Genomic DNA, 19,406 nt, shown 5'->3' with positions numbered 1-19,406 from the left:
TGCCAGCACAACTCCCCAAAGCCCAACCTCTCCCTCAACTGCAATGTTGAGGGAGTGAGTCTTACATGTAAATCTTAATTTAATCACGCTAGTTCTTTCAAGAAATGCCCAGTGTACATATTGCCCAATATCCCTAGACTGGGTAGCCCCGCCCATTTTGCCAGCGATTTTAGTTTGCCCTGCAGACGGGTCTAGACAAGACGAGCAATACATTTCTTTCTAGGTTCGATACGTTTTTGCGGGAGCCTATCACCAAGCTGGCTTTTCCCCTTGGCACGCAAAGACGACAGGAAAGCGACGGCAAGCAGCCAATTGCGTACAGACAGAGTCTTTTGAACTAGGCCCATTGATCACGTCTCTTCTGCTGAAGAAAATGACAGCAGCTTCCCAAGTCGAACGTGCAATGTACGATTAAACATGGTCTGGCCAGGCTACAATATCCCGAGAAAGCGAACCAATCAAATTGCGCCACTTTAGGAGGTACACGTGTAGCATGTACTATAAATTATTAGGACCTAATTGTGATCTTACTCACATCTATACCGACACGTTAACATAAGCTACTACTTTTACTTCTACTACAAAGAGGTTCTACTAACTAGGTGGTTCACGTGTAGCAATTACTAAATAGGCCTAACCAACCTTTCCATGTCAAATCACACTTGACTTGGTTTTCATGCCAGCACAACTCCCCAAAGCCCAACCTCTCCCTCAACTGCAATGTTGAGGGAGTCTTATATGCAAATCTTAATTTAATCACGCTAGTTCTTTCAAGATATGCCCAGTGTACATCTTTCCGCACACAAAAGGTCTGTACAGGTTGATACAAGTAGCTAAACGTTTTTTGAGTTACACTGTAAAACCTGACAAGTTAGTTGAACTTAAACTATTTGAGGAAACCGATTGCCTTGAACTATTTAAGTTTACTAACTCAAATAAATTAAGTACCAGCAATTATTTTATGTAAGTAAAGATAACTCTTATAGCTAGAGTTATTGTGACATGTGTATTATGAGTTAGCATTACTAATTCCATTTACTGAGGTGAAATGTAAAGAATTAGCTTTTTACACTTAAATGCAGCAATTCATTCAACGTATATAACATGTGTTCATGTAACTTATTACATTCTAGTTGCAACAACTTAAAATTACATTTCGTCTACTCAATTAATTTGAGGAAACCGATTGCCTTAAACCAATCAAGTTAAATGAACACAATGGATTCACCAATCTCTGATCCAACTTAAATTACTGTGGCGAGCAGCGCGGGAAGGACGAGACGGGAGCCCAAGTTTAAATGGCGGCGCAACTCTCGTGCCTTAGTGCACCGCACGACCACGAGAGCTGGCTATATTCAAACATAGACACACAACAGAAAACACGGCAACACTGACCAACACACACAACACTCTCACTAATGGTCCCGATCACACACATCACAATTAACACACAAACAATAAAGAACCCAAACCCGTTAACTCCACTTAACCTAATAACACATCAAGTTATAAAAAGACAATAAAACCCCTTTTCCCCAAACATTATGAATACCCAGACTCCCCGGGGGTAGGAGTCGCCACATTATTTATTAAGCTGAATGCTGAACATTCATAACATTTCCATGGTCATTTCAAGTAGTCATTTAAACAGCTTTACTAATTATTATTATTTTTAAACATGCCATCTCTTTAGCATCGGTGTTCTCTTTCTACGACGTCTTTCTGTTGGTGTCGGGTCAGCCATCTCTTCTTCGTTCGTTACTAGACTCCGGTTGCATTGTGGGATAGCGTAGTGAACTCCGTGGTTTACTTTGGCGGTAGCACGCATTCGGAAACGTCTTCTACACAATGCGTAGGCTACTGAGCATTCCGACGCGCTATACTTTTTGGCGTACTGCAAAATGCATACTATATAGTAGTCAAGTATGAGTATTCGGATTCAGCCGTTTTTGATAAATGGGTTTCCCAAATATAAAGAGCTAGCGCCTGTTAAAAGACACACAAGCTGTTTGAGACACAATCAAAAAAAGTTGAACGAAAATGTGTGTAGCTTATTTATTTATGCCAATATTCTGTGATTAACTTTAAATCTTTACACTGTGATCATTGAAATTATGTCACAGTAATTATTTGTTTTAATTGGGCATTGCATAATCATCAGAAATGATTATAAATAATAGAGATAGCAATAAAAACTAATTACACAAAGTGTAGCTTATATAGTCTAATGAAAATGATATAGCTACATTTAAGTTAAATAAGTCAATGGAACACACTGGAATAAATAAGTTAGACTTAAAATGTTCCATATTTGAGCAGCACTCAAAACAAAAGAGTTATTATATCAATTATTGATTCTTAGGTTCTGTTCATTCAGGTGAATGAGTAACCCCAACGATTTTTGAGATTTAAGTTACGTCTACTTAGTTATTTTAGTAAGATGTACTGTTAGGTTTTACAGTGTACTTACTGGAGGGAGCATTATCATAAACATAAAGAAAAAAACAGGTCAGTACAACAACCTGTAAAACCTACAAGTAAGTTGAATTTAAGATCAAACCAATCATCAAAATATTTGCATAATGAAAAAAAAAAATAAGAAAACATTGCAGAGCTTAACTGATACCATCCGAAAAGCAAAGTAAACACATGTAACATTCTTTTAAATACCACCATCCAGACTTCTTAAGTGCATGTGGGCCATGGACGTTGATAAAGTGTAAGTGATCCCCCGGTTTCAGCCTAATTTGGGACACAATGAGATTTGGGCTGAGTTGGGGGGAGGGGGGGTGTTATCCTGAAGTTACGACCCACGCAAACTTTGTTATATTTCTTTTGAAACGTTGTTGTGTATGTGGGATATAATGTGAGATTTTGTAAATGAAATGCAGCACACACCATGACTTTATACTATAAGTGCCCGAAGAAGCATAACCCGCTCGTAAGCGTGTATATATATATATATATATATATATATATATATATATACAATATCCCGAGAAACATACATATATATATATATGTATATTTATATATATATATACAAAGTATAATCAAAGAAATGTGCAGTACAATATCATCACAATATTCTATTTTCCTTTGCTTCTCCTTTCAAGGTGACAAAGTGATGATCCCTGTTTTCCAAAAGCTGCATCAAAGGCCACATTTTCTTTGACAGACATATCAAAGTTGTATGTTCTTCTACTTTAAGTTCTTGTCACAGAGGCCTCCCAGGGTCTTGAATTTGGGGCCCAGATCGCTGAGAAACTCAAGGTCGTCCCCCAGGTCCAGTGACAGGTTGTCCAGCGACTGAGCCCGGCTGCCTTGGCCCTCGTGGGTGAACACAGTGGGCCTGTACATCGGGTAGTCCCCAGGCACCTCCCCTAGCTCATACAGCTTCTGTAGGATCAACCAACAAGAGGGCATCTCAGAGGCGTCCTTCAAAGCAACTTCTAAATAAATACTAGGGTCTCCAAATCCGTTAGCACTTGTCTCCTCTTGTATTAGAGAAAGGAGCCCACGGTCGGTCGGTAAGCCACGACAGACAGCGGCATGGTAATGAGCGGGAAAGGGGATGGAGGTTAAGGGGGCCATGAGAGGGAGAGGCCTCTGTGTCTGACTGCCACTAGTGACAGGCGCCATGTCAAAAAGTCTGCCAAAATCCGGTTCCTACAGTTGCTTTCATCTGGATTACAATGTCATAACGTGCCAGTACATAGCCTTGTGTCTTTAATTAGCAAAGGCGTGTCGTTAATGTTTTAAGTTACCACATAATCACAATTGTATGCAAATAAGCTGAATCAGGCATGATATTTACTTTATTATAGGTAAAACTAGCTAAAGCATTGTTTGTGATGTGTATTATGTTGGCATGTGTCTAATATCCGGTAATAAAGTTCAGTCATTTGTCATTGATAACCCGTTTGTTATTGATTGATTGAACTTATATATGGTGGATAGGTCAGGTTTCCAGCATCTTCAGTGGATAGTACTGTGCGTACTGCGTACCATCATATAGGGGACACTCCCACTTGGGATTGTCACTAGGATGATTTTGACATTGTTTTATAATAGACAATCAACACCACATCTGAATGTGGTCAAATATGGGCCTTTAACATATCCTTAATAATATATAACTGTATATGAGTGTTTTGTTGAATGATTAGTTCATCATTAACTAGTAAAGCTGGTAAATGTATGTTATTTTCAAGATTAGTAAATAATTAACTAAAGGCTTATAATATACTGTATGACTGAACAGTATTATAAAATGAGACCTTTTAGCCTGGTTAAGAACTATATTTGGAAACGTGTAAGTAGCATGATTTACTCAGGGATTCTATCTAAAAAAGGATATTATCTCTTCAGCAATTATGACCCTGCCTTAATGGGCCTGCTCTATGCCCTGATTTATAACAAATCTAGTCCTTTCCATCCGTTTTTTTTATTTAAAGGTGCAAAAACACCCATAAAAGACAAACGATAATCCCCTTTATGGCAGACCATACATTTTTGAAACACATGCTGTGCATGAGAATGGAAGAGTGCATCTTCCTGAGATTTCCAGGTCAATAAGGACAACCATCAGGGGCATTTACTATGAAATGTAAAACACGTTTTACAGCACATGGCCAGCACCATTTATATGCCTGGTTCACTCATCCATATAATGTCATTTATTTGCCTTTTTATAAGCATGTTTTGTTAGTGATTTCAGTGGTGTGATTGTCTAGGAAGGGTGAGCACTGCCCATGAGTGTATATTTAGGCTATTATTATAGTTAATACATGTATAATTAACCTATTAAGCAAACAAACCTTCAACTTCAAGTTTAAACTTTAAACAAACAAATAAACCGCTGATGAAAACAATAAAACCTGGCAAAAAGTGTTATCTTGTTTATTTTTTGAGTGTTCACGTGTAGTATACACTAAAACAATTACTAAGGCCAAACTAAACAAAACTAGCCTAGAATTGGCGATTTAGTGCAACATAACAAGTTAGAAATATAGGATTATAGCACCACTGGGCATTGGTAAATATAACTTACGGTGTCTATGTGTTCTGCGATGAGCTGATCCGAGAGCAGGGTGGAGGCCTGTTTGCGTGAAACACTCTTAAAAAAAGAGGGATGGACAGAATTGTGATCAGAATTTATAAGGTTTTTAAGAACAAGAAAAAGAACTAAGAAAAAGCAATAAGAAGCAGGCACTTAAGTACCAGCATTAGTGAACGCAACTTACCCTGGCGGACATCATCCTGGAATTCCAAGTCGAGGACTGAAAGTAAGTAGAAATCTTGATTTGAAAACTGTTACGAAGGTCATCATATTTTTAAGGATCTCGTCCTAATGGATGACTTCAAGAAAGGGTATAGCGCACTCCTGTGGACATAAAAGACACTGCAAGCGCCTACCATGCTCCGACCGCCATTGCTCCTGTGAGACTCCCTTGGGTCTCCATTACGCTGCTGCCCCTGTCCCAGACCTCGGAAGAGGTTTACCTGGGGGGTTGAAAGGGGTTTGGGGGTTGCGGTTGTGTGGGGGGTTATGGGTGTGTTAGAACTGTACTTGACAACAATCCAGCAATGACACAAAGGCAGGGACGTGCACAGGAATTTTGAGGGGCAGTTGCTCTGACCTGAAAAAAGGGCACCCCCCCCCCCCCCCCCCCCCCCAAAAAAAAACTTGCAGGCTATATGAAGTACTGAGAATAACAGGGTCTTTATTAATATATAATTACAAATAAGTAAAACACTGAAATAACTACTACTAACGATAATGCAGAAAAACATGACTTGAAGAAGAAGAACATAACATGAACACAAACATAATTAAACAACATCCTATCAAGTCACTGATAAGTTTCTCCAAATTGACATTTTAAAAATGCAAAGCTTCAAAAGAGAAGCCTTCAGAACCTCTTCTTTGTCGATTGGTATGTCCTTCTCTATGGACAGCAGGAGGAGGTCAGACAGCCGCTCTTGACCACACTGATTTCGGATTTTTTTCGGAGCACATCACTACCCTGTAGTAATGTGCCCTCTTAGCTGCCTCCTTTAGTTGTCTCTCTCTCTCTCCTGAATCCTCCTCTTTTCACTGGGCATTTCGGCTTCACTTAAAAATAACAAACAATAGGCTACCCAAAATAGTGATAAGATTTAGGCATGAACCATTTTGAATGAAAGAATTCATGTGATGTATTACTTCCATCATTTATTCTTCTTGTTAAAAGGAAATGTTAGAAACTAACTATCAGCAGACATGTAGTTTAGTTTGCCTAAGAATGTGTAGAGTCTAGACTATGTGATAACGGGCTGCTTGTCTGCAAGCTAGCTAGCTGTCTGATTATTTAGGCTAAACGTTACGTGGCAAACTGAGCCTGGATTTATGAAGATTGTAATTCATTTCATAAAACGTGATGATGATTGTTTGTTTGTTATACATCTCAAATTCACCTTTTCCGAGAACATCAAGGCAGTCGTCTCACAGGTGCCGGTGTTCCGGTCGCGTGCAGCGCTGCTCACACGCCGCGCCCGCGCGGCAACTCGCCGCCTCCATTAATTTCAATGGGGGAAGGGCGGCAGAGGGGCGGCGGCAAAAGCGGCTGTTGCCGCGCGGCAGAGTTTGCCCTCCCCCTACTGACTTTCACTCTCAGTGCCCGAACGGAATTGAATGAGGCAACGGATACTTTATTAAATGTTTCGAGTGGCGATTTTTATAGGCCTACATGAAATTCTGCATCTATTAAATGATTAAAAAAAAAAAATCTTTTTTTTTTTTTTCCTCGGAAGGGCAACCTGAGTCGAGGAGGGCATATGGGCAGTTGCCCAAGCAACCTGAGCAACCCCCCCTGTGCACGTCCCTGCACAAAGGTACAGTTAACCAGCAACACTGGTTTCGTGATTTGTTTCAGTGTGATGTATATTCTTGTTTGTTTGGTGAAACAAAAGGGTATTACCATCCTGGGTGCGGAGCTCTGGTAGTAGTCTGCCTCCTCGGTGGTTGTCTCGTACATCTGAGACATCTGAGACATCTGAGACATCTGTGACATCTGAGGGAGCAGAAGAATCAGAAAGGAGCCTTCACTCACAACCGACTTCAAAGATCTTTGTTTCTTCTTCAAGCGACAATACATAATAGCTGAAAAGGCATCAAATGTTGCACAAATGTGCTGGCTTGCTGTCACTGTCCTTTGACGACTGTGGAAAACCAAAGTGTACCTTGACCACCGTGAGGATGCCCTCGTTGGTCAACGGATCAGTGGTGACATCAAATCTACTTAGTTGTGTTTTAATAGTTATGGTCTGTGACCCGTAGTGTTTTGAGCATGGGGCATAGAAGAATATGTTGTTTCAACCCTTTCCATCGGCATTGCAACCATGTCTCTCTACTTTTTCTCTATTGTCGAGAGAGAAAGCGAACTCCGATGTTGAGTTTCACCATCACCTGACCCTAGATGATCCGCACATCCCCAATAAACTGTCATTTCATACAAATAATTCATGCTTGATCTGCTAAGCTCATAAGCCCTCGCTGGCAGCAAGAGATTGATGAAGAAAAGCCCAAAAATACAACGCAACCAATGCATGACATTAGTCAAGCCAAACAAAATCAATATTGGTAACCCTTCCGTCATTCGTGTGTAGACGTAGCAATGACTGACGTGGATTTACACGTTGGACGTGGGATTAAAGCTGTAGCCTGCCACTCCCTATAGGTCTGTGTAAGGCCCTCAGCCCTGCTTAGTCTCCCTATAGGTCTGTGTAAGGCCCTCAGCCCTGCTTAGTCTCCCTATAGGTCTGTGTAAGGCCCTCAGCCCTGCCTAGTCTCTCCCTATAGGTCTTTTTAAGGCTGTGTGAGCCCTGCGGGTGGTGTGTGTGTGTGCACACAAAGACACGCCTGCTGTGAGTTCCCTCTGATACCCCAGGTAAAGTGGCCTGAGAAGGCTTGTTGCAATAAGGGATGGGATTGTGGTGTGTGTGTGTGTGTGTGTGTGTGTGTGTGTGTGTGTGTGTGTGTGTGTGTGTGTGTGTGTGTGTGTGTGTGTGTGTGTGTGTGTGTGTGTGTGTGTGTGTGTGTGTGTGTGTGTGTGTGTGTGTGTAAGAGGGGGGGGGGGGTTCTGTGTACCTGCGCTCTTTCCAGCTTCTGCCCCTCTGTCACTGTCAGGCTGCTGATGTGGGTGAGGTGGAAGGTGGGCTCCATCTGCATGTGTGTGGGTGGGACAGGGGGGGAGGGGGGGATTGGGGGGCAGGAGGAGGAAGAGGTTGTTGTGGAAAGTCAGTTATATTTATCTTTCACTTAATATATATTCACTATTGAAGTATCATTATGCAATATTTACTGAAACACAAAACCGGCACTCAAATCCTGTCCATTTATTTTTTCAAATCCAAACACACCCTCATGCAGACACAGTCAAGCACACACACACACACACACACACACACACACACACACACACACACACACACACACACACACACACACACACACACACACACACACACACACACACACACACACACACACACACACACACACACACACACACAGACCTTGCAAGCAGAGCCCCCTCCCTCCTCGTTGTACATAATGAGCGACTGGTTGCCTTCACTCTGGGAGATTGTGATGCTCTGGAACTTGTTGCCGCATTCACACGTGAAGAGGAGCAGCAGCAGCACTGCAAATGTGTTCCATTGGGGTGAGACAATATATAGGGTTGGTTTGTAATTTTTTGCAATTTGTCCCCATACAGCCCAGTTCTGTTCTGTACATATCCAGAGCCAAAACATACAAACATAAAATTTTTCATTTTTCATATTTTGTTGTGTTTGGTTTTTGGGTTGTATTTTGTTCATATATGTTGAATTTATTTCTAATATTTCGAGCAGAGGAATTGTAAATAAAGCAAATTTCCGAAGGATCAATAAAGTAATCGGAATTGTATTTGTCGTTATTAAAACTGCACAAAAAGCTGCAGCAGAAAAAAAAAAAGAATAAAAATAGATGAGGAGACATACGAAAGAGTAACAGTGCACCGCATGCGAGTCCGATGACTGACGGGCCGACGTTGGTCGAGGCCGGCAGCTTCCCGCGGCATGTGTCCCCTCCGCCGCAGTCGCAAATGACCACCGCTATCACCACGTCCTCCGCCCCTCCCCCGCCCTGCTGGTCCTTGATGACCAGCGGGATAGAGTAGTTGCCGTAGGGCAGGCTCTTCAGCATTACCAGCCCCGCTTCCTCCCCTGAAGACGGCCAAGAGAAACAAGAAGAAATGTTTGCATTGAAATTGAAATTTCAAACTTTAATCTAAAGTAAATTAAAGTAATTTACCAGTGGCAGGGTCAATTTTCCAATTCTTCTTCAGTTCCTTGTCTTCCGACCCCAGAGAGAAGGAGAATGGTCCGCTGAATGGAGGCAAGTCTGAATCAAAAGCGTAAACCGTCAGCGTGTTGACCTTGTTAACGCACATCACCCCGCTGTTGTTGACCAGCCCTGGGAGGTTGTCGTTGATGTCCCTCAGGTGGACCAGGATAGTGCTGCTGGCAGTGGCCGGGGGCTCCCCTAGAAGTCCAAAGATTTTCTTTTTTTACTGTTTTATCCACCGTGTGCATTGATGTATGTTTTTATTACATGTTGCAGTTTACCTAGGTGTATATCTAAATGTGTACACACATTGTAGTGTGTATTTGTCTACGTGGCGAACCGTCTCGTGTATCTCATACCGTTGTCTATGGCAGCGACTACGATTTTGTAAACGTTGTCTTTGTCAACAAACGGCGACTCTCGGTCCATCTTCTTAACTGCATGGACTATGCCCGTCTTGGGGTCGATGCTGGCCCAGCCTGCGAGGTCTTCAATTATTGTATACCTGGTTAGACAACATGGGGACGGGTAGAGAGTCAGAAAGACGAAGGGAAAGAGAGAGAGGTTGTTTCTGTGTCAAATAATCTGGCGTGAAGAGCCACCCACCGGATTTGGTCTACGTCCGAATCGTCATCACTGATCTCTGGTTCGAACAGTTTTTGCCCGGGTTCATCCTCCTCTCTCTGATACACGTCCGTCAACTTCTTGACAAATTTAGGGGGGTCGTTGACATCGATGACCTTCACGGTGATGTTGATGATGTCCGTTTTGGGGGTGACTATTTTGTATCCGGGCTTCTTAGACGCACAAACAAACAGTTCCTCCTCGTTCTCCACTCCGATCTGCAGGGTGCTGTTGGTTGTCCTTTCAAAATCCCTGCCCTGTAGAAATGGTATAGAAGATTTAATGAATTGCTATGTCTATCTCAGTCAGGCTAGGTTCTACTGATGGCTGAATCAAAGTGCTGCAAAGCTCCGAGTTAGGTTGCACAAATGTTCTGGCTTGCTGTTACTATGTTCTTTGACGACTGTGGTAAACCAAAGTGTACCTTGACCACCGTGAGGATGCCCTCGTTGGTTAACGGATCAGTGGTAATATCATAGATTTTGTCTTCATTCCCTTTGACGAAGAAATACTTGGCCCTCCAGGCGGCGGTATTAGGGGTGTCTTTATCTTCAACTCCCACACGCAGAACCTCCTTGTTGGTCTCCATCTCCATAACCTGCCCTTTGTACTGGATGTGCAGGTGGTACATGTAACGGGATGGCACGTTAAAATTAGTTCAGCTTAGCTTAGGCCCTTCATCGGCCTTAAGATTAAGTTATCTACAATCTTTACCTCTCTCTCTTTGAATCTGGGAAGATGACTGTTGCCGTCCATAATACCCAGATGGATCACAGCAGTGGAGGAGAGGGGTGGCTTCCCATGGTCTTTCGCCTCAACAATGACCTTGTACTTCTTCACTTTCTGTAAAATAACACTTTATCAAAGTTGTTCTATTGTTATTCCTTTGTGGGTGTTTGTGTGTGTGTGCATGCGTGTGTCAATGCGTGCTGAATTTGTGTGTGTGAGCATGCATATCTGTGTGTGTAAGATAAGGGGATGAGAAAATATCATACTTTATTGATCACAGATGGAGAATTTGTGTATTAGTGTGTGTATGTGTGTGTGCGCGCGTGTGTGTGTGTGTGTGTGTGTGTGTGTGTGTGTGTGTGTGTGTGTGTGTGTGTGTGTGTGTGTGTGTGTGTGTGTGTGTGTGTGTGTGTGTGTGTGTGTGTGTGTGTGTGTGTGTGTGTGTGTGTGTGTGTGTGTGCGTGTTGTTGGTTTTCTTTTTTTTATTCCCAGGGAAGCCTCACATCATAGTCAAAGCACCCATCGAAGGAAAGCTGCGACTTTTTGGAATTTGGAGTATTCGCTAATTTCAGCACCGGTTCTTTGGGTTCCTGTGACAAAATCCTGACGGTGAAAGTAGAGTTGATGGTGTTCGCCTCATCCTTGTCTTCTACTTCCAGCCACACTGGGAGCCACCCTTTGAGAATACATCTGGTGTTAAGAAGTTTCAAGACACTCAAAGAAACCTTTCATGCTTTTGAAATCCAGACACATAATAATAAAAAAGTATATATATACATACATATATACATACATAAAGGTCAAAGGTCAAGATGGATAGAAAACACAATGTTATGGTAACTATGTGTAACTTTTCAACCAGCCTGTAGCTTGAAAACACCTGGATAAAGCTGTACTCAATGCTAATCAATAGTGATTTAACTAACGTAATCAATAAAGTCATATCCAATGATTGATAAAGAAAAAAATATCTATACATGCTGGCCAGCCCGTTCCTCTCTCTTTTTTTCAAAGAATTTTACTATTGACGCTCCAAATACCCTTCCAGTTCTGACATATTTCAAGCTGATCTGGCCTGGTTGGTCAATCACAACCATTTATCTAATAAGGGATGGGTTTCAATAGACTGTGAGGAATAGTCATAAACAACCAAGATGGCGGCCACTGATGTGGAATGGCTATCCATACAGTATTAAAGAAACTGTTATGCATAATTTCTCTAAATGAAAAACAAACAAATGCACTTAAAGTCTTTGTTGATAAGAAAGATGTGTTTAATTAACCAATTCAAGACTGGTACGCATTTGCGATTGGTCTGGCATTGTCTCACTTATACAGCTCTATACTGTTATACTACTGAAAATTAGCTTACCTTCTTGAATGGTCTCCCTCACATTGGCTCTCATGATATCACTTTTAAACCTAGGTGGGTTGTCATTAATGTCTATTATGTTGACATCAAAGCCCAGAGTTTTGTCAATACTTTTGCCAGTTTCTCTGTTCAGGATATCAAATTTAATCTATGGAAAAAGGGGTAAAATTAAATAATGCGTCATGTAATTAATTTGTGCCCCACATTGTCTATCCCGAATACCTCTGATGTTCTCTTTTTTACCTTTGTATTTATGCTATGATTGTAATTGTTATTAATATTATAGAGGTACATATGCTAAATATATCGTTGTTAACTTGAATGCTCTAGCAGCACACTTTATAATGCTTTTGATATAAATTGCTTAATAGATGATATTTATAACACATAGCATCTTACTTGAAGTGTTAACAAATCTACAAGAGCTGATACTACTGGAAGAGTTCAGCATGCTTGGTTACAAGGAATGCTATTGTAGTAATGATAAAGGCACAGCATTTCTCATGCGGAGATGTGGCTAAACAAAGTTGACATTAGCCTAGCATATTATATGCTTGACTAAGGATGTTGACAAAATACTTTACAGTACTACAACTCTCTCTCTCTCTCTCTCTCTCTCTCTCTCTCTCTCTCTCTCTCTCTCTCTCTCTCTCTCTCTCTCTCTCACTCTCTCTCTCTCTCTCTCTCTCTCTCTCTCTCTCTCTCTCTCTCTCTCTCTCTCTCTCTCTCTCTCTCTCTCTCTCTCTCTCTCTCTCTCTCTCTCTCTCTCTCTCTCTCCTCTCGATATGGTGGGGTATCTCAAACAAAAAATCCCATGATGCATTCTGACCTACAATACAGACTCTGTATTCCAGTGTGTTTGCTTACATGGAAAATAGGGTATGTCTCTCTGTCGATCTTCTTGCGGACCATGACCACCCCAGATGTTTCATTGATGGAGAACACATCCATGGGGGCTTCGGTCACACCGTTACCAGAGATAGAAAACTTGTGTATGTCATTCGCCAGTTTGGTTTTATCATTAAACATCTGATGAGACACACGCACACACACACACGTCAGTCTTTTACAGTCTCACAGTCCTCACTGTAGGACTGTAGAGACTGTAACTGTAATAGGACTTGTTATGACAGCCATGGGGACAATATGCAATGAGGTTCATCAATCAACAAATATCAATGATGGACAAAAAAATGTATGAACTAAACAAGATGAATGAATGTCTTTCGTTACCGTCGTGAATATTTTTGGGAATGGTCCTTCATCTTCCTCTGTCAGTTCAAAGGTGGAAAGAACCCACCTTCTCTTGGAACGCAACAACAGATCCTGTGGGCCAGAGACAAGGTCACGTTATTTTATATTTTGGGTAGAAAAGGTAAAAGGTTACACTTTTGAAATAAATTGAGTTTGAAATGTTAGTCACATACTCGTTTTTCCCGCTTATGCTCTGGGCAGTTGTTACCAGGGGCTTCTGCAATCATCATGACGATCTTGAAATCCGTTGGGAAAAATCAATAGTCAGGTAGGGCTAACTACTACTGTTTTCGGCCATTGTCTTTAATAAACATGTAGTCACTAGTAGTTAGGAACATGTTTTCTTAACACAACTTAGGTTATTATGTTCCTTCTTCTCTTCTAATGGGTTTAATTATTAATCAGCCCCAGGGTTTTTGTTGTGTAAATGTATAATTGTCAGGTATACGATCACTCTAGATTCTAGAGAGTCTAGTATGGGATCTGGGTTTATTTTTGTACCCCATTTCCCATTTTCCTCATATTTTCTTTTCTTTCCGGACACTAAAATTTACAATATATACATGATATCCTTCCTGTTTGTGATCGTAAAAGCTCCCTGATCTTGTGTGGTCTATTAATTTCACCTCTGCGGCTGGCCATCCCACTACTGACACCAAAAGTAGTTTGCCTATTAGAACTTCTTAATGGAACCAAGCAAGAAAGAGAAGATCATAATCAGAGAAGTGCGACAGATTTGAACTGTTTAAAATCTCAGGAACTCAGGAACTCTCCCAACCCTCTGAGCTCTCCCCTCTGTCGTGATAGGAGTTCACATACATGATCCCACCTGGCTCAAATAACCAAGAGGGAAATCCCCGTCACCCGACATCTCCACAATGGGCTTTCAAAACAGAGAGATATTAGTACCCTACACCCTATAGTAGCTCACCCTACACACAATCAGCCCAAGGTATTGTTCCGGCAAGAACGATCCCTTTCTCTACAGGCGAAGACATTGAAAATGCTCTTCTTCGCTTTGAGCGCAAGGCGAGTCTGATCTTGCCACCTCTTTCCTCTTCGCTTTTGCGAGGCACTAGAGGCCTATTCAGCAATATAGGAGCAGACGATCAATCTTTACTCTGACCTTAAAGTTGCACTGCTTGCTAAATTGGACATATCTCCGGAGAAATACTGGCTACACTTTCGCTCAACCATTGTATGAATTTGTGAGGCTCCATCAGAGACATATCAAAGATAAAGGGGGAAGAATAAGAGCAAATTACAGAATCATAAATTCTACAACCGAGGCTAGGAATGTTACCAAATTACATTAAAACGTGGAAATATAACATGAACCTGAAGATGGACTAACAGCAGCTAAACTGGCCACCCAGTAATTAGATGCTCGGAGTGGATTCAAGCCAGCACTTTGGAAATATAACACAGGAGGATTTCTTTCAGATGTAAAAGGGGTTCCCTGCCAGAGCAGGGACCATATAGGTGGTCAAGGTCGGGATAGCAGCGGGCATAGTATGTCCCATGAAAAGGCCCAAATGGTCAATGTTTTGGTATGTCCCCTGTCCAGCAGCAGAGGGAGCAGTCTCTTCTCCTGAAGCAAAACACTTTGGTCTGTCGTCAACCTGTTAATGCTTTGATTTATATCTGTTAGTAACTCAGTGTCCCTCATAAAAAAATCCTTTATGTCGCAGAAATTTTGTCATGCAGAGTAATTATAGGTTTACAACAGGGAGGAACGGTCAGGGTCCTTCTAGGCCCTCAGAGAGGCCCTAAGATATTCTAGATATTCATTTATTTTTTATTAATTAATAGTTTGACAATCAACATCAGAACAAAAAAAGCCACTTGTCAGCCTATCAGAATGCTGCTGACTCAGTGGTTGGGAAGGAAAATACTATGCAGCTCTGTGATTGGTGGTACCGCTATAATATTACAGAGGGGCCGGGTAATAGTAATTCAATGAGACTAATTTCAAATGACCAATGTGAGGAACACGAATCACAGGCCAATAAACTAGCTGGCTATCTTATAGGTCGTGATTTGGTATACTTCACAATGGCAGCCGCTGCGAGTAATGTAACCGATATTGAGGAGGACATTGTTTCTGATTTGTTATGTACGTGTCATCTATTTCCTTGTCTTGTTTTGGTGTGTTTCCTGTTTTACTTTGGTATCTCTGTCTTGTTTCTCCCCATGTCCGGTCAAGTTCCCCTCCTGTGTGATTACTGCTCCCTCCCCTAATGTGTTTCAGCTGTTCCTCGTTGGGTGCCCTGTGTTTGGTATTTAAGCCCTTGTCTTTCCCTTGTTCCCCGTCGGATCATTATGGTTTGTGGTGAGTTGTGTCCTGTGTGTTACCAGCATTACCCATGTTCTCGGCGTTCCTGCCGTTTTGCATTAATAAATTACCCTTTACCTGAACTGTCTATTAGGTCCTGCCTGCCACCCGCTAACCGTGACAGTACGCCATTTTCTAGACCCACATCAGAGCGTAAATAGGTATTCCTAAATAAGTGTCAACTTAAATAAACCAAAGCTTCTGAAATGAATTTCAACTCCCAACAACAATTTCGATACCCGAGGATGACTCGATCCACCAAGAGAAAAAGCTTTACTGTTGGGATCGTTTGATTTGTCTGCTGTCATGCGTTTTGCACCCCGGGCGGTTTTCATATTCTCCTGAAGTTCACACACAGATTGTGCGATGACGTGATTATTCGTAAGGAGGATTTGTTTAAGAGATAGCTGTTCAATAGTGGACAAAAGTCCCGGAAAACCAAATAACAGCAACTTTGTGTCCAACACAGCTAGATATTGGGACACAATTTCTTGTTTTTGCTAAGCCAGAGTTCCCATAGGCCTCTACAGGGTTCTCACCGTTGGAACCGGTTAATGGGTTCTCCATTCATGCCCTCTTGACCTTTTAAAGAAGTCTTAAGAGGGAAATTAAAATGATCCGGAGAGTGTTTTTCTTATGTGCCTCAAATGAGGGGTGGCTTGAAGACCTTCTGAGCAGAGGCCAGATATAATCTCCAGAAAGCCCAGGGGAAACGGAACAGCTGGTATGACTTAAAAGCCTGGGAGCAGGAGTTGGAACCCAGTCAGAAGGTTGCTCTTCTGCTACATACCACTAGTAACAAACTGTAGGCTCAGTGACCTTATTCAGTCAGTCATCGCATTGGTCCAATGGCATACAAATTCTCCCACTTATCATCCCAGCCTCCACTTGCCGAAGTTGAAAGCTGTGAATCTCACACAGGATCTCAGGATGGAGGATGAATCAGAGTAAACATCTTTCTGACCAAGCTGTTACCATACCAATAATTCTTGATAATTTTCCACGAGCCTACCATGTATCTGAACGACTTATCGATCCTCTCATCCAGGAATCAAATCCATGCATGAACTTGGAATAATTGAGCTGTCAAATAGCTATTTTAATAATCCAATAGTTCTTGTTCCAAAGAATGAAGCCATCCCAAGGATACACAATGACCAGAAGAAACTAAAATCGGTATCAAACTTTTATGCCTTTCGGACCACAGGGAGTTCCTGCAACCTTTCAACGTCTCATGGACAAAGTTTTACAAGGATATATCAGCACAGTTTATTTAGATGACATGATATTCAGTAGTACCTGGGAACAGCATTTACTGAGTTGGCCACATCCTGGTCAAGATTTGTAGCACTGGTCTACCTTCCTCTATCTTAGTCGCTAACTTCAACCAAGAGAGACAATGTATTACACCATTGAACGAGATTGCCTGGCCATCAAGTGGGCCCTTGAATCCCTGCATTACTATTTATGAGGACAAACGTTCATTCTTGAAACCGACCAAAGGGCACTAACATGGATTGACTCGATGAAGGATAAAAATGCCTCGGTGACCCACTGCAACCACTCAGCTTCAGGTTCCGGCATCAATCAGGAAAGTCTAACCGTTTTGCAGACTACCCGTCTAGGCTACCAGAACTGACCCTCACTAGAGAGGGGGGAGGTAGGTTGAAAATGAGCCCTAAGTCACTAACTTCAATATCCTGTAGCAGTTCCCCTTACATCAACATATATAACACACTATAACCACCTTTACCTAATAGCTTAAACAAACATCTCACCAAATTACTTACTGGCCAAAGAGAACATGTATACCTGGTGCCCTTTATACATTTAGGGCATTTAGCAGATGCTTTTATCCAAAGTGACTTACAATATCTTTATTTGTCATAAGAAGTGAAACAATATATATCGCTGTCAGTATAGTAAAGATGTTCATAGAGCCAAGTACAAGTACTAACAATCACAACGTTAACCCATTCCCCGTGTACAGCAATGCTAGCAGCTACTGCAGATATTACACAATTTAGTACTATGAATAACTGCAACGTAGATTAAGTGCGTACAATAAGTGCGTACATTAATGCCAGGATGTACAACATACAACGGTGGCCGGAAGGGGCCGGGTAGCTATGCAGAGTCGAGGTGAACTCTGACCAGGTGAGTTTCGAGTCTTTTGCGGAAGCTGGTGAGCGACTCTGCGATCCTGACATCGGCAGGGAGCTCGTTCAAACACTCCACCTAAAGGTATAGAGCTAAGTAATAGGTTCAAATGGCCGCTGAGTTGCTGTTAGCCAGCAGAACAACCTTGCGGTGTCATCAAGACCACCATGGTGTTTTCATGTTTATCTTCTATGTTTCAGAGCAATGCTATGGCCAAATCTATTTGTGTCATCCTTTTGTTTTGTTTGATCAATCTGTTTTCCTCCACTTTCATCTGCCTGCTGTGTCATAATTGGTCCCGCGTTGAACCAAGTCTTAGTCACACGTGTGACAGTATCAGTGACACCATAGGACTAATATTGGTACTGCAGTGAAAAATCACAATATTAGATAGCGATGTGTCTGCCCACCCCCACCTCCCCAGACTCCAAGCTCACACCGGTCGACAGGTTGAGGACAAACTGAACAAACATGAGCTTATATTAAGCCTTATGATAAGCCAAACGCAATATTATAATTTTTATTTTATATTTTCAATTGATTATTTTGTATGGTACATTTGTAACATATTGCTCCTTAAATACATAACTATTGAATTGAAAGAGGGTCCATTATTTGTTTTCCCAAAAACCAACAGTGGATTTAAGACAAGTCTACAAATCACAGTTTAACTCATGCTTACTATGAGGAGGAAATAACTTTAACAATATATTGCATAGTATTTGAATTAAGTATTGAATATTATCAATTACATTTTTGTTTATAATCCTGATGCTGACAATGGCAACGAGTTAATATTAAAAAGATAATAACAATGCTTTCCATTTGACCATTAAAGAAAATCGGTCCCAATGACCTCAGCCATAACACTAAAGATATATAGTTGAACTCCCAAATTCACACGATTTCAATCAATAATTGAAATCGAATGAGGGAACTTGGTGTTTGCCATTTGCTTTTTCAATCATAACTTTAATTGTTTTCATTTAGATTAATTGGCAATCATAACTTAATAACCAACTCCCACAGACACATGATGGACAGGAAACCCTTATATTACCCTCATCATCAATTCTCACAATCTGTTTTTATATATTTACCGGACCAAACCTTCAAGTATCCTAAACAAAAGAACACTTCAATTATCCACCTCCCTGTATAATTTGTTTGGTCTTAAGGTTTTAAGAATAGAAGAAGAGTTGGACTTACCAGTAAAAAAAGGCAAGAGTTCTTCATTGTGGTGAGAAAGTTGCTGTGATCCCGCATAGATGCATATGTACACTGAAGGTACATTCTGTGCCGGCAGGCACAAGAGGCAGCTCATTTTGTCAGGCGTCAGGCATGTGGGTGGGTGTGTGTGTGTGTGTGTGTGTGTGTGTGTGTGTGTGTGTGTGTTGTGTGTGTGTGTGTGTGTGTGTGTGTGTGTGTGTGTGTATGTGTGTGCACGTGTATGTACGTGCGGGTGTGTGTGTGTACATGTGTTTATGTGTGCGTTTGCGTGTGTATGTGTGTGTGTGTGTGGTGTGTGTGTGTTGTGTGTGTGTGTGTGTGTGTGTGTGTGT

The 19,406-nt window shown here is 41.5% G+C and overlaps 1 protein-coding gene across 1 annotated transcript; it reads right to left on the bottom strand.

Moving 5' to 3' along the window:
- Positions 1-2,055: 2,055 nt before the first annotated feature.
- On the bottom strand, positions 2,056-19,125 carry cdh26.1 (cadherin 26, tandem duplicate 1). The gene is made up of 19 exons (XM_056593349.1): positions 19,054-19,125; positions 13,523-13,585; positions 13,329-13,421; positions 12,963-13,124; positions 12,096-12,243; positions 11,227-11,399; positions 10,709-10,837; positions 10,419-10,604; positions 9,977-10,251; positions 9,730-9,875; positions 9,338-9,568; positions 9,025-9,249; positions 8,560-8,684; positions 8,132-8,206; positions 6,963-7,055; positions 5,419-5,505; positions 5,247-5,282; positions 5,054-5,119; positions 2,056-3,399 (listed from the first exon to the last, which is right to left on the bottom strand). Exons 1-19 carry the CDS (start codon positions 19,108-19,110, stop codon positions 3,202-3,204), a joined length of 2,568 nt encoding a protein of 855 aa, XP_056449324.1. The 5' UTR covers positions 19,111-19,125; the 3' UTR covers positions 2,056-3,201.
- Between the last annotated feature and the right edge of the window lie 281 nt (positions 19,126-19,406).

Source organism: Gadus chalcogrammus, chromosome 1 (assembly GCF_026213295.1).
Source record: "Gadus chalcogrammus isolate NIFS_2021 chromosome 1, NIFS_Gcha_1.0, whole genome shotgun sequence".
In the NCBI taxonomy this organism is placed as follows: domain Eukaryota; kingdom Metazoa; phylum Chordata; class Actinopteri; order Gadiformes; family Gadidae; genus Gadus; species Gadus chalcogrammus.
This window is presented reverse-complemented; position numbering and strand designations above follow the sequence as displayed.

What these genes read in the sequence shown, in the direction of transcription:
- cdh26.1 (XM_056593349.1), bottom strand. Translation starts at nt 19,110, where the DNA reads ATGCGGGATCACAGCAACTTTCTCACCACAATGAAGAACTCTTGCCTT. An exon ending in AGCATAAGCGGGAAAAACGA is followed by an intron (nt 13,422 to 13,522) that starts GTATGTGACTAA and finishes TCTGGCCCACAG; the next exon opens with GATCTGTTGTTGCGTTCCAA. An exon ending in GCATCCTCACGGTGGTCAAG is followed by an intron (nt 10,252 to 10,418) that starts GTACACTTTGGT and finishes CCATTTCTACAG; the next exon opens with GGCAGGGATTTTGAAAGGAC.